At 40.0% G+C, this 15,388-nt stretch overlaps 1 protein-coding gene across 1 annotated transcript in view; it reads right to left on the bottom strand.

Moving 5' to 3' along the window:
• The window catches only part of VSIG1 (V-set and immunoglobulin domain containing 1), a gene marked incomplete at both ends in the record, with an annotated part of 31,494 nt that overhangs the window by 6,929 nt on the left and 9,177 nt on the right, over positions 1-15,388 (bottom strand). The window contains 3 exons of the mRNA XM_084259220.1: positions 2,048-2,246; positions 6,369-6,476; positions 10,015-10,178. Coding sequence (XP_084115346.1) covers positions 2,048-2,246; positions 6,369-6,476; positions 10,015-10,178 — 471 coding nt within the window. The remainder of the gene's footprint in view (positions 1-2,047; positions 2,247-6,368; positions 6,477-10,014; positions 10,179-15,388) is intronic.

Genomic DNA, 15,388 nt, shown 5'->3' with positions numbered 1-15,388 from the left:
AACAACTAGTTGGATTTGCCTATCCAAAATGAGGTTACTTAATTGGAAGTCCATTGCAGCTATCTCTGCATTGAGAAACTGCCTTTTAAAAAACACAGCGACTTTATAAACTTTACAGCAGAATAGGACAATTTGAACAGCAAATTAAGTTGGGGTGTGTCATCACCAAGTCAGCCACCAAGACTTGAACTAAATGATGAACACAAATCTGGAATGACTTATTCATTTCTTGAGTCTAGAGTCAAACCCAAATAGGCATTTATTTTTTGCTGAACATATTTTTTCACCTTTTATTTTTTATTAACCAAATACTCGATCAGTGAATCACCTTGAATCATGTCCCAAACCTACATATTTTCTAAAACTATCAAATCAGGATTAAATTATCATTTCATCCAGTTAAAGTCCCCGGTAGAACTTTGATGTTTTACTGGCAAACCCATTGATCTACCACTTAGCCTTATTGCTTTCAAGAGAATTGGAATAAGAGGAAAAGGCTCACCTCAGAAAATAAATGTAAATGTTTCAGTGTGTTCTCAACCCTTCTCTAATTTCATCATTTTCTTTGTATGTGCCAAATAGAAGGAAGATGATGCTCATTCCAAATGCATACCAAAAAACTACTCAAGCTTCTTCTGGGTGGGTTTTTTTTTTTATTTCTAGAGATTGTGTTTCCGAGACTGTAATATCTAATGGGAATATCTCAAATGAGTGGTCACCCAAACCACCCCAACACCTAATACAAGGCTCAGCAAAGTAAAAACATGATTGACTTGGATATCCTGCTCTTAAAAAAAAAAAAATCCTCTTGGCTGCTTTTCCTCCTTTCCAGATTCAATAACAAACTTCACAGTAAGGAGCAGGTTCATCTTTAGCATCACCTGGAATGCAAGTCCAGATAACTCTCTAAAGGTCTCGTAAGCTGTGCACCTTGTTATCAATTGCTACTTTCACAAGCTACTCAATGATCAAGTCACTGGTCTGATCTAATTTCTCCTTTCTTGTGATGGATGTACATAACATGAGAGGCAGTGACTAGATTAGCTCCATTTAAGTTTCTTAGAAGTGGAAGGACAGTTAATTCAACTCCTTTCGGTACTTCTGAAGGCCCACAGACAGGACTCGCTAGGCCTGCAGATGAGAGCGAAACTCACACTGTCCCCTCGGAGATTAGAAGGAGCCCTAGAAATCGCCAAAATTATGACCTGGTGAAAAGCAGAAACCATGTTTCCTTCTCTGCAAGCTTCATGGTTCCTGGCACAAAGTAGGCACTCAATAAAGGTTGCATCTGAGCCTCCCCTGGTGGCACAGCGGTTGAGCGCTGGGCTGCGAGGCTGCCCACAGCCTCTGCAGCACCGGTTCGTTCCCCGGCCACCAGCTAAGGTCCCACAAAAAAAAATAATAATAAAATAAAGGTTGTATCAATGAATCACTCTAAATTCATTTAAGAGTGGATATGATATTCCCAATGACACATAATTAATATTTCTATATAAATAACTTCTCAACTCTGGCTTAACATGTGGTCCTTTTTCCAAATGGCAAAACCATTTTGAAAAGGAACCTTCCTATTTTATTTACCTATACATTCACTCATTTGTTTTAAAAGAATGATTTAATGGTGAGAAATTGTGGCAGACATAGGAGACAAAAAGTTGACAGTTGTCTCCCCCAGGGAACACTGTCTCTAATTGTAAGTACCCTCTGAAAGAATTGCTAGTGACGGTATAGTGGGGCTGTGCCTTGTCCCATGTATTCTCATTCGGTTTTTTTGAGATCAGGATCCCTGGAGGTTGGGTCATCTACTGTCATCTGTCATTTTAGTGGCCATTTTTGGTTTCACAATTGTTTGAACATGTTTTGAATGATCTTTCAGTGTTTCTATGTGGATTGGGTAGGTGATGTGTCTCTGTATCCCTGATTTAAAAAGAAAAATAGAGCACTGAGAATATTTATCATTGGGACCTCACTGGCACCATAACTCACTGTCCTGGCTCTGTTAACATCTTAAGTTGCTCCAAGAAAAGACAGAAATAAATGTCCATACCTAACACGCTGACGCTGATGACTCCTTGATTTTCACCAGTAAAGTCAGGAGGGTTGTTGACATCACAGATGTAGAGGCCACTGTCTGCTGGTTGCATACGTGAGATAGTGATGGATGCGTTGTCTGGATTATTGGACCCTACAATTCGATCTTTAAAATTCCCAGCAGTTTCAGCTTTTCCACCTGCAAAATAGTAAATCTAGGACAGAAAAATGACAGAAATGAGAAGTGGAGAATGTCCAGGGCTAAATAGGCTACATGGAATCTCTATCAGCGTTACCCTATGTGTTAAGAAGCAGCATTTTCCTCCCTGTGGGGAGGGGACTGGTCCCTGTGGGGACTCAGTGGGGCACTTTTTTCTCAACTGCTGTGCACAGCCATTGCCTTAGTTGTGATCAAAGCAGCTCTGTGATGTCATCAGGGCAGGACGATGTGCTTATCTTAGACAGTATACAGGTAGAGCCAACAGGCTTCAACTCCTAAGCTTAGACAAGGAGATAGATGCTCACCTGATGAGTCTATCTGGAGGAAGCTCATATTGGACACAAATGGCTGACAGGAAAACCCAAACCATCCATTTTGTTCCACTTCATAATTTTTTGGTAAACTGTTACCAAACTCTGGTTTCCCTTCATGCACATGTGCTCCTTTGGATAAGCAAACTTTGATTCTTCTATTCCATGGAAGAATAACATTTCAGCACAGAGGGTCTCCTGAGAAATCATCTGGTCCCATCTACTCATAGTAGTGATATGAGGATAAAACAAGTCTAGTAAAAGGCCTAGGAAGTGTTTAGTCGATGACAGCTACTACCTTTCACCCATGGCAGGAAGCAAAAGTTGAATTATTTCATTTAGACAAACAAGGGCACACAAATTCAGAAAAGGCTTCAATTTTTATTATTACAATTTACTAGACTTAAAATCTGAATTCTAGTCTCATCTCTATTAAAGAACATGGATATTAAGAACATAATGACAACTGTGGGAGCAGAGTGGTGTGGTAGAAAAAGACCTGGACTAGGAGTCAGATAACCTGTGTGTTAGCCACAGCTTGGCCTCTGATTGTGACATAGTCAATGGAGGTAGCCTCATGTCACCATGGCAACCTACTACGTGATAAGAGGCAAAGTTGTTTCATCTCCTCAACCTTTAGTTTGCACACCTGATCATACTTCTCCAAAGTCTGATATGTATTTCCCAAGTATAAGCACATAAATTGCTTTTAAATGGTCTATAAATAAATGAAAACTTAAAATTTTTAATGTATGTTAGGAGAAACATATCACATCAAATGTATGACTTCATGGATATCATTGCTTATAGTGAGGCTAAGCAGCTATTTTTAAGATTTTAAGAAACCAAGTTAGTACAGAAAACACCACTAAGTAATTAATGGTACTGATGATACATGAATATGACAAAAATCATGAAGATGAGACATGGATGGCTAAACTTTGGGACTCAATGGACTACGTGATCCCTCTGGTTCCTTCATAACACAGTCTATGTACATACTAGGTTAGTTAGTTGCTGAATGTGTATAACTCAAGTGAATGTTATTTTTCAATAAACTGGCATAACTCTAGTCCAATGGGACTAGTATTTTCATCAAATACACTAGAAGAGTCATATGGTTCATTTAATTCAGTCTCCCCGCTTTACAGAAGAAACTGAGCCCAGAGATGTGAACACACACACAAAATTAACAGTTGAGACAGCTCTGGAACCCAGTTTTCTAATATCCTTTACCTTAATAAACTAATAAGAGAGAGAAGACAATAAGTAAACTAAATGTTTCCTCCTTTAAGTAGAAAGACAATCTATTTTAACTAAGGCAACAGGTAAAATCTGAGGGAAAATTCAAAGAGCATATTACAGAGAAAATAACTCATCCAGTTCTCTAGCATCAATTAGCTTTCTTTCTTGCCCTTAATGAGCCATTTATAGTTCAAGTTATCTGGTCACACCTAGATAACCACCAGAATGATCTTGTTTAACTTACAAACCAGAAACCCAGCGTTAAAGTATTCACATGGACCAGAGGGAGGTTCAACTCATCAAAAGTCTATTATCTTCATTTGAGTCAACACCCATGATATTTGGCTTTCTATTTCACTAGCTTATTTACTTTTTAATCAACAATTTCAGGTCCCACGGATCCTTACCTGGAGTGGAGCCTGCAGTCCATCCAGGAAGCCCTCTACAGCTTAGACATGTGGCTACTTCCTCGAGCGCTGCTCCCAGTGAAACTGGGGCAAAGTCAGCCTCTTTTATGCTGAAGCTTGATGACATCACAATGAGCTTTGACATCCTTGCCTACAGCCCATAGTGAGTCCCAGAGGATCTAGGTGCAAGACCTGGTTTCTTAACAGAGTAGGGGAGTGAAAGATTCTGTTTCAGGCCAGGACTGGGGCATAAAAAGAAGCCAGAGTGAAAGTCTCACAATTGGGCATGAATCAAGGTGAAATGAGCAATAAGTAAGGAAGCTCTGGACTTGAAACTTCCTTATAAAAAGGATGTTCACCAATCTTTCTACCCTAGCTCTGCACACTGTATTCTAACAAACTTTACCCACTCACAAATAACAGTAAAGGGTATCAGTCTAGTAATAGGGGTGAAGAGGAATAACAATAGACACCTAACAGGGAAAAGCCTTGGCCTCGGGGTTCTGTGTGTGAAAGAAAGTCCCAGAGGCTAGACAGTGGCCACACACGTCAATGGAGGGGTTTTCTGTTAGGGGAAGTCCACGCTGCTACACTGTCCTTGAAAAGACAAAAAATTAAATGTTTTCCTGAAACTGCTTATCTAATCACACAGGAAGGACTGGAACTTGGTTCTGTTTTCCACAAAAGAAAAACTCTTTTCAAAATCAAAGCTGAACAATGGCCAAGGCCCAGCTCATGATCCTTTGAGGTTTGTCCACTTTTCAATGAAAGTATACTGTCAATTTAGAGATCAAAGCAATAAAGGTTCATTAAAAGCCACGGATGCTCAACAGGCCACATCCCTTGGGGAGAGGGGGGAGGTCCTGCTGTAAGAAAATCCATCCAAGCCTCACCTTAACTGGTGCGTGTTAATTTTTTACCCACTTGTCTTTTGTGGCTGTGTTCATGGCAGACTCCCCTACTTTTCCTCAAGCTCCTCTCAGCCTGCCCCTTGGTGATACTGGAGTTATAATGGCACATTAGTTATAACACCCCCTTAGAGATCACTTAGCTCATGTTTCCTAAGGAGGAATCTTCAGGAGCCAGATGGATATTAAACAAATGGGAAATGGCTGGGAAGGGGTAAATGGAGAGTGGTAAGATCATAGAGGACAGTGGGAACTGGGGAGCCAAAGCAAACAAGGTATTCAAACTGTTGAAATAAACAAAAAACACTGGACAGGCCAACCAATATACATTCACCAGCCAAATCTGGCCCAGAGACCTCCAGATTGCAACCTCAGATTCATCCTCTTCTATTACAGTAAAGGACACTGAGGCCCCAATAGAGGAAGTGATTTTTCCAAGGTTATATAATCAATCTATACCCAAACCTAGAATCCAGACCTCCCAGTTCCCACATGAGCACACCGATGGCTCTCAAAGTCATGTGTTAGGTGCTCAAAGTCATGTGTTAGGTGGGGAAAATGATTCCCATTCATCCTTCCCCCTTTGGGGCCATCCCATCCCCTTCTCCCGCCAGACTCTTCTCCTGCCAGTTGCTGCTATTCACTGGATGACGCTTCCCATGCCAAGTGGGTCTCCATGTGATGCCTTGACATTTGTTGGCTACAATAACAGCTTTTCCCCTCCTACTGTGCCAAGTTCCTATTCACAGGAGGCCATGCAGCTGGGAGCCAGATTTGCCAAAAAGATTTTTTTCCTCAGCTTTGTGACACTACTCTCTTACTAGAGGCTGGAGTTTAAACAAGAAGGGTAGAAAGAATTTGGTCTGATTTCTGTTTGAGTCTGAGTTGCAGTTAATAAATGCCATTAGCCTCCCAAGCTGCTTTGTGGGTTCCTTTAGGGAATGTGGAGGGCCTGGAAGGTCACAGCAAACCACTCATTCTTTCCCTTCCAGCTTCTTGCTTTCCTGCACTGCTCATAAAGGGGCTAGCCATGGAAGGGGGTGAGGGGACAATGGCAATGATGTCAAGGTCAGACTTTTCTCTGGACTGTACTGAGAGGGTTGGGACTGCACATGGAAGTAATAGAACACAAAAAGGAAGACTTTCTTCCTCCCAACCACTCTCCTACCAGCTCAGTAGTGGTGTCATTGACCTGGAGGCTCCAAACAATTAAGGGGTCCAGTAATACACCAATAAGTGTTCTTACCTGAGAGGTCCAGCTACATCTTCCCCGAGCGTCTCTTGCATGCGCCATTTTTAGACACTGACTGACTGCCTTTTCCTCCATACCCTCAGTACTGAGGCACCGGCTGTGCTGTGTTTGAGCAGAAATGGGTGGATCTGAGAGCCGAATGCTACATTGTATACCGTCACATCAACCCAGGAGTTGAATGAATCACTTGGGTGAGTCTGGCAAAACTTTACTCCCATACATCATAGAATTGCCTAAGAGCACAGCAGTCTATTTTTATCATTCCCCAAATGCCCCACCAGTCATGCCTAGATTAACATACAACATGCACTACAGAATTTCAAATGCATAGATGTGCTCAAAGAGAAAATTTGAAATAGAGGCCAAATCCCATTTTGAAAAGTACCAATTCAACTAAGGATGTCTGCAACCTTTTTGTTAAGCAGGTTCTCTATTCAAGGATAAGAAACAGGCAGAGAAGGGGATGGGCCTTTCTTAAATCCCAGGCAGTGGAACTAGAAGTCAATCCTGGACTGGGATGTACCCCCCAAAAGTCTGTCCCAGCTGTTGAACTCACTAACTGTATTTTTGGGGCTGGATTCCTTAGTGCCCATGACTGAGGGGTATGAATGGGATACAGTAGTGATGCTGACAGTAGTAACTCATATTCTTTGAATGATTTCAATGGGGGAAGGCTTCCTAGTGCATCAAAAGCATCATCTCATTTAATATTCACAGCAAACGTATGGAGTAGGTATGTAACCCCATTTCACAGACAGATGGGAAACTTGAATCTCTGAAAGGTTAAGTGATTTGTCTAAGATCATTCAGCCAGCAAGTAACAGAGCAAGAAATAGAACTGACATTCATCTGGAGATTTCCACTGGGGCTCCAAAACTACTCATCTGAAAAAACAGACAGAAGTATATGCCCACAGGGCATGAGGGAAAGATGGAGGAACTCTAGTTTTCTAAAAGTAAGAACCTAAAGATAGTTGCAATGTTTTTTGGTTTGCTTTTGTTTTTCCCCCTGAGGTAAGGTGAAGCAAGATAGGAAAAGAGGAGAAAGAGAAAGTTGCCCTCTTTGGAAGTGCTCTTCAATGTCTCCAAGAGATGGCCTTGCTCTACCCTGTCTTCTATGAGGCTAAGGTACAGGCCTAACACCAGTCTCAAGCAATTGGAGAAGCATCTAGAATGTTAAGATCAAGAAGCATGTTCTCACCTATCAGTAACTCAATGCAGAAGACTTCCTTTGATTTGGACTTCCCAAAAGAGTAAACACCTTAAATTACTTTCCCTACAAGTACCTGATAATTTGAAGGATAAGGCAAATGGCAAGTAAATAAGATGCTTAATACTTATGCATTAATAGATTTTCTTTCTAAGAAACTGTTTAAGAAACGTCCTGGGTTTGAGCCACACTCAGTTCAATCACTTACACCATGTTCTTCTTCTTCTCTAGGTCTAGAAAATAACTCATTGCAGGTAATAAGTTCTTTAGTTCTGCATCTCCCAGCCAGCCACAGATTTCAACCAAGAGGTGGCCTTATAAATTCCAGTTTTAGAGGAGGCATAAAGAAGAATTTGTGGTTTTGAACTCAGACTAACCTGATTTGGCTTCCATGCAGTTGGAAACATGTTGATTTAAGTACCAAGCATTAAAAAACTTCAAGATTCAGACCCTCTTGGCAAAAAGAAAAATCTTAAGACTACAGATAGAGAGTATTGAAAAAGATGAGTCAGGAAGGTGAATTTTAAAAAGGAAGAAAAAGATGGCGCACTTATTGCCATTCACAATCTATAAGAGCAGGCTACAAAGGAAAAAGATGATTTCTTAGTTGACTACAACTTGTGAAGTTTTGGGTCAGGACTCTTCAGATGACAAAAACTTACAGGGTTTTATATTTTTCCAAATGTTTTCATATTCATTATGTCACTTGATTCCCCATGAGGTATACAGAAGAGTATTACTGTTCTACCAATTTAGGAGAGGCACAGAGTGATTCAAATACTTGTCTAGGGTCACCAGTAATGAGTAAAGTTGTTTAACTTTGACTAGAGGGTGACACTCATGGAATCCTCTCTGAATGGTGTTTCCTGCTAAACAAGTGTTCAGGACTTCAGGTAAAGAGAGGACGCAGCACCTCCAAGACCAGTGATGCCAGGGTGTAGTTCCTCCAAGCTAATGTCCCCTTTCTTATTCACCTCTGCCCTTGGGACTCCCCCTGTCCATGCCACTTACTCTCCTATATTTCTACTAATCAAAATCCATCCTTTCCCTCAAGGTCCAACGACATCCAACTATTCAAAACACACTGATTTATCTCTTCACTGAACTCCTTGTTTTGGATCATGTATCCTTTTGAAAATCCAATGAAAGGTACAGACCTTTTCCCTCCAAGGATATGCACAGGCTTGCCCAGCATATATGCTGGAGCACACACTTGCATGCACACACACACACACACGCACACACATGCACATTGAGTCCTTGGGCTAATTTGAAGAAGAAATTACCCTTAAGATTAGATGAACAGATGGGCCTCCCTAGTGACGCAGGGGTTAAAGTCAGCACTTTGAAGCTACTGCAGCCACAGCAGCATGAGTTCGATCCTGGTCAGGGAGCTAACCCACAGGGCATGGCAGACCTCTCCTGTCTTGCCCACTGCTCCCTCAGTAGTGTATTTCAGTAGATCTGTCTGTTCTGCTCCCCACTCTGTCTCTGGTGAGTCCTCTCACTCACCCCCCGCACCTCTGGACTACACCCTAGTTCTTGTACGTACATAAAAAAAAAGATTAGATGGAGAAAACCTGGGAAATAGGCAGCTTGCTCACTTACCCTCCTCTAGCAACCTCCCTCTGCAGCCCCTAGTCTTCTTTCTTTATCCTCTAGGTTTAGGGCCTCCCCGGTGGCGCAGCGGTTGAGCGCTGGGTGGCGAAACTGCGCGCGGCCTCTGCGGCGCCGGTTCGATCCCCGGCTGCTCCCCGGCCACCGGAGGAGGGTCCCACATGGCGTGCAGACCTCTCCTGCCGCCCGCTGCTCCCCTCAGCAGTGTACTTCGGACCTTCTGCCTGCTCTGCTCCCCGCTCTGGCTCTGGTGAATTCTCTCGCCCTCCCGCGCTTCTGACTGTACCCAGTGCATGTAAAAACAAACAAACAAACAAACCAGCAAACAAATAAATAAAGCATGCCTCTATAAAAAAAAAAAAAAAAAAAAAGATATCCTCTAGGTTTAACCTCCTGCTGCCCTTAATCAGCCAGGGCTCATCACTACCTTGGCCATCTCCGCCTATCTGGGAACTCTCATTCCATCTGGACTAAGTCTAGCATGATGATCTAGCTCACTTACATTTGACAGAGATCTGCCAATCCATTAGGACATGCACTTGAATATTGAGACCATCCCTATCTACTCTGGAATTCAGGATGTGCTTGATGTTGACCTACACAGAGTGGGGATTACAGGCTATAACTGAACATGAAGAGAAGGCAAAGGTCAAGTCCTCCAGATGATGGTCTTCCCTAAATAGCTATCTTCAAACATTCTATATGTGAGGGTTTGCTGCTGCTTTCACTGACTTATCATTACTTCACACTCTGACCCCGATAGTTTTCAGTCAGAACTATTGAAGGGGAATAGTTTAGGGAAAAAAGTCCTTACGGTAATTGACTTTTCCTCATTCTTAGTCATGAATGACCACTGGATGAAAAGCTTGTCCCGGGAGGGCAGAGTACTGGTGTAGGTGCAAATGAGAGTGACATCAGATCCAGCAGTCACGTTCACGACAGTGTCTGGGATGGTTACTTGCACCATACTAACTTGACCTGAAAAGATAATCATCAAAAAGGCAATAACACACACAATATTCTGATGACACTTTTTCATTACAAAGCAATTTCAATGACATCTTATTTAAGGACTCCAAGGTGAGGAGGAAAAGGCAGAATGAACTATACCAAAAAGTTAGGCAAGCAATTAGGATGACGGTATGAGAATTTCTAACAAATAACAATGTGAAGATACCCAAACCTTGTGTGACATAGGAACACTGAAGTGGGAATTGCTTCTATATGAAGAAGGCTTTTCACAAGGCACTTACAATGTTGTTCAGGGACCCAAAAATGTCCATGAATATAGAGTACAGCCAAGCCTGGTTGCCTAAAACCCAAGGAGTCCCTTGGATGTAGAACTTTCAGTTTTAAATCTGGGTAAGTCTCAGGCAAGCCATACTGGTTTTCCTGCACTTTTGGTGCCAAAACCAAGAAAGTCCAAGGCAAACCAGAATGAGTTGGTCACTCTCTAAGACCACTGGGGGGTGAGGAGGGGACCTACATGATCAAAATTATTGTAATTATTTATAATAATATTAAATGTCATTTTCCTTTTTCACTCTCGTCCTCTCATGAATGTACAATGGAGTGTTCAGAAGCATGATGACAGGTAATGTTATTGCTCTGGAGGCTTTATGGACTTTTGCGCCTAATTTTTTTTTTTAGTTTTAGTGTCTAATATAGTATATATATACATAGAAATAATCCACATAGCAAAAACTCTTTGGGAACCCTCAATAATTTTAACCAAAAATCTTTATTTAGATAGTAAGTAGTACAAATGCATTCCCAAGAAAGAAGACAGAGGTCCTATGTACACTTTATCCATTCTACTCCCTAGTGGCAACATTTATAAAACTATAGGATAATATCACCACTAGGAAACTGACATTGATACAATCCATCAATCTTGTTCATATTCAGGCATACTTGAACTTGTGTGTGTGTGTGTGTGGTGTGCACGTGTGTGCGCATTTCGTTCTATACAATTTTATCATGTGTGAGAGCACAACGGACTGTGGTGGAGGACTATGGGTGCTTTGGTGGTGGGAGAGGTATGGTGACCACACCTGAGGAAAGAAATCTTATATTGTCAAAATATTAACAAGAACGTAAAACAATGGTACATCATTAAAATAAATGAATGAATGGTTTCATCACATATGTAAGTTTGTGTTCTATTTAAAATAACATTTAAGAAATGACAACGTTTTAGAAATGGAAGACAGATTAGTGATTGCCCATGCTTCAGGTCAAGGATGGAGTGTAAGGAGGAGGTGGGTGTGATGATAAAGCGGCAACATGGTATATCTGTTCAGTATCATGATTCTGGAGGTTATCCTATAGTTTTGTGAAGGCTGCCACTAGGGAGTAGAGTGGATAAAGTGTACATTGCCTTTTATTGATTAGAAGTATTTGAAGGTATGCATGTACCAGTTTGTTTAACTATTTGCTCATTTATGTCATCTGGGTTTGTCTCCAGATTTTTGGTTATTGAATAAAACTCCAGCAACGGTTTATGAACAGATTATTGTGTGAATTATTTGTCAAATTGCAAATAAATCTCCATTTCTCTGAAATAAATGTCCCAGGGTGTAATTGCTAAGTCAGACAATAGTTACATATTTAGTTTTATTTTATTAAAAAAACCCACTTTGCTTTCCAGAGTAACTGTACCAATATACATTTCCACCAACAACATATGAGTGATCCAGTCTCTCCACATCCTTGCCAGCATTTGTTATTGTCATTAACTTCCTTTTTGCTTTTAATTTTTACAAATTAATTTGTAAGTCGTGTACATAACTATGTAATTTTGGGGTTATAACTTCACACCTCCATAGGCCCACATGCTTCACTTACCCTCTACCAAAACTCCAATGCGGATGTCCTGTTCCTTTCTTTTCCCTATCCCCACCTCCCTCTCACCCCTACTCCCTCTGGCAATGAGCGTAGTTTTCACAAAGTTGAAGAATTGTTTTTGCTGTGCTTTGTCAGTTTTCTTTGGTTAAGTATATGGCACAAATGAGTGATACCTCTACATTAGCCACTCTAATAGGTGAGTAGTAATATATTATTATGATTTTAATTTGTAATTCCATAGTGACTGTGGAATAGTGACTAGTGATGCTAAACAACTTCTCATGTGATCATTTGTATATCATCTTTAGCAAAATGTTTGTACATATATTGGCTTATTTTTCTAGTTGGATTGTTCAGCATTCTTGCTGTTGAATTTTGAGATTTCTATACAATTTGGGTGTCAGTCTTTTGATGAGCAGACAACTTTATTTCTTCCTTGCCAGAATACCTTCCAGTATTTGATTGAATAAGAGAATTAAAGGTGGATATCCCTGAGATCAAAGAAGAAATTAAAAAATTCTTTGAATTGAATGACAAGGAGGACACCAATATCCTAAATGTATGGGACGCAGCAAAAGCAGTAATAAGAGGAAAATATATAGCAATAGAAGCTCACATCAAAAAACAAGAAAGAACTCAAAGAAACAACCTAATCTCGAAGCTCAAAGATCTAGAAAAAGAACAACAAAAAAACCCCAAAACCAGTAGAAGAAAAGAAATAATAAAAACCAAAGCAGAAATAAATGAAATTGAAACTAAAAAAACAATCCAAAAGATCAATGAAACCAAGAGCTGGTTCTTTGAAAAAATCAATAAAATAGACAAACCCCTAGCCAGGCTCACAAAGGAAAAAAGGGAGAAAGCACAAATACACAGGATCATAAATGAAAGAGGAGAAATCACAACGGACACAGCAGAAATCAAAAGAATAATCAGTAACTACTATGAACAGTTATATGGAAACAAGTTCAACAATCTAGAGGAGATGGACAAATTCCTACAACTCTACAATCACCCAAAGCTAGATAAAGAAGAAATAGAACACCTAAACAGACCAATTACAATTAGCGAAATTGAAATGGTAATCAAAAACCTCCCCAAAAACAAAAGCCCAGGACCTGATGGATTTACAAATGAATTCTACCAAACATTCAGAGACGAATTAGTGCCTATCCTTCACAAACTCTTCCAAAAAATTGAGAAGGAAGGGACAATACCAAACACATTCTATGAAGCCAATATTATACTAATACCAAAACCGAATAAGGACAACACAAAAAAGGAAAACTACAGGCCAATCTCCCTAATGAACACTGATGCAAAAATCCTCAATAAAATTTTAGCTATCAGAATCCAACAATGTATCCATAAGATAATTCACCACGACCAAGTTGGATTCATTCCAGGGACACAAGGATGGTTTAACATCCGAAAATCAATCAACGTTATCCAACACATCAACAAAAAGAAATATAAAAACCATATGATAATATCAATAGATGCTGAGAAAGCTTTCGACAAAGTGCAACACCAATTCATGATAAAAGCCCTTGAAATTCTTGGGATACAAGGAACATACCTCAACATCATAAAGGCCATCTATGAGAAGCCAACAGCCAGTATCATTCTCAATGGTGAAAAGCTGAAAGCAATTCCATTAAGATCTGGAACAAGACAAGGATGTCCACTCTCACCACTGCTTTTCAATATAATACTGGAAGTCCTAGCCAGAGCAATAAGACAAGAGAAAGACATCCAAGGAATCCAAATAGGAAAAGAAGAAGTCAAACTATCACTATTTGCAGATGATATGATAATATACATAGAAAACCCCAAAATCTCCACAGAAAAACTAATTCAACTCATCAATCAATTCGGTAAAGTGGCAGGATACAAAATCAACACGCAAAAGTCAGTAGCCTTCCTATACACAAACAATAAATCTGAAGAAGAAGAAATCAAAAAAACCATCCCTTTTATTATCGAAACAAAAAAAATCAAATATTTGGGAATAAATCTAACAAAATAGGTAAAGGACCTATACAAAGAAAATTATAAAACACTGTTAAAAGAAATAGAAGACACAAAGAAATGGAAAGACATCCCCTGCTCATGGATTGGAAGAATAAACATTATTAAAATGGCCATCCTACCAAAAGCAATATACAGATTCAATGCTATTCCAATCAAAATTTCAATGTCATTCTTCAAAGAAATAGAACAATTATTAATGAAATTCATATGGAATCACCAAAAACCCCGAATAGCCAAAGCTCTACTGAAAAAAAAGAAGGAAATGGAGGCATCACACTCCCAGACTTCAAACTATACTACAAAGCCATAATCATCAAAACTGCATGGTATTGGAACAAGAACAAACATACAGACCAATGGAATCGAATAGAAAATCCAGAAATAAACCCACAGATTTATGGTCAACTAATCTTTCACAAAGGAGCAAAGACTATGCATTGGAGCAAAAAAAGTTTGTTCAATAAATGGTGCTGGGAAAACTGGGTTGCTACATGCAAAAGAATGAAGCTTGACCACTACCTCACACCATACACAAAAATCAACTCAAAATGGATTAAAGAACTAGACATAAGACCTGAAACCATAAAATACATAGAAGGAAATACAGGCGAAACACTACGGGATTTGCACATCAAAGACATCTTTACAGACACATCACCCAAAGCAGTGATAGTGAAGGCAAAGATAAACAGCTGGGACTATATCAAATTAAAGAGCTTCTGCACAGCAAAAGAGACAATAACAAAAACAAAGAGAAACCCCACCAACTGGGAGAACATTTTTGCACCCAACACTAATGATAAAGGACTGATCACAAAAATCTGCAAAGAGCTGATGAGACTCAGCAACAACAAAGAAAATAATCCAATCAAAAAATGGGCAGAAGAGCTAAAAAGAAACTTCTCTGAAGAGGAAATGCAAATGGCCAACAGACATATGAAAAAATGTTCAACATCACTTGTAATCAGGGAAATGCAAATCAAAACTACCATGAGATACCATCTCACACCAGTGAGAATGGCACATATTAAAAAAACTAGCAACAACAAATGTTGGCGAGGTTGTGGAGAAAAAGGAACTCTCCTGCACTGTTGGTGGGAGTGCATACTGGTCCAACCACTATGGAGAGCTGTGTGGAGATTTCTGGACCTACTAAACATAGAGCTTCCACAGGATCCAGCAATTCCACTCCTAGGTATTTACCCAAAGGACACAGAAACATCAATTCCAAAGAACACCTGCACCCCTATGTTTATAGCAGCACTATTTACAATAGCTAACCTTTGGAAACAGCCCAAATGCCCAAA

The sequence above is a fragment of the Talpa europaea genome, assembly GCF_964194135.1.
Source record: "Talpa europaea genome assembly, chromosome: X".
Classification (NCBI taxonomy): domain Eukaryota; kingdom Metazoa; phylum Chordata; class Mammalia; order Eulipotyphla; family Talpidae; genus Talpa; species Talpa europaea.
This window is presented reverse-complemented; position numbering and strand designations above follow the sequence as displayed.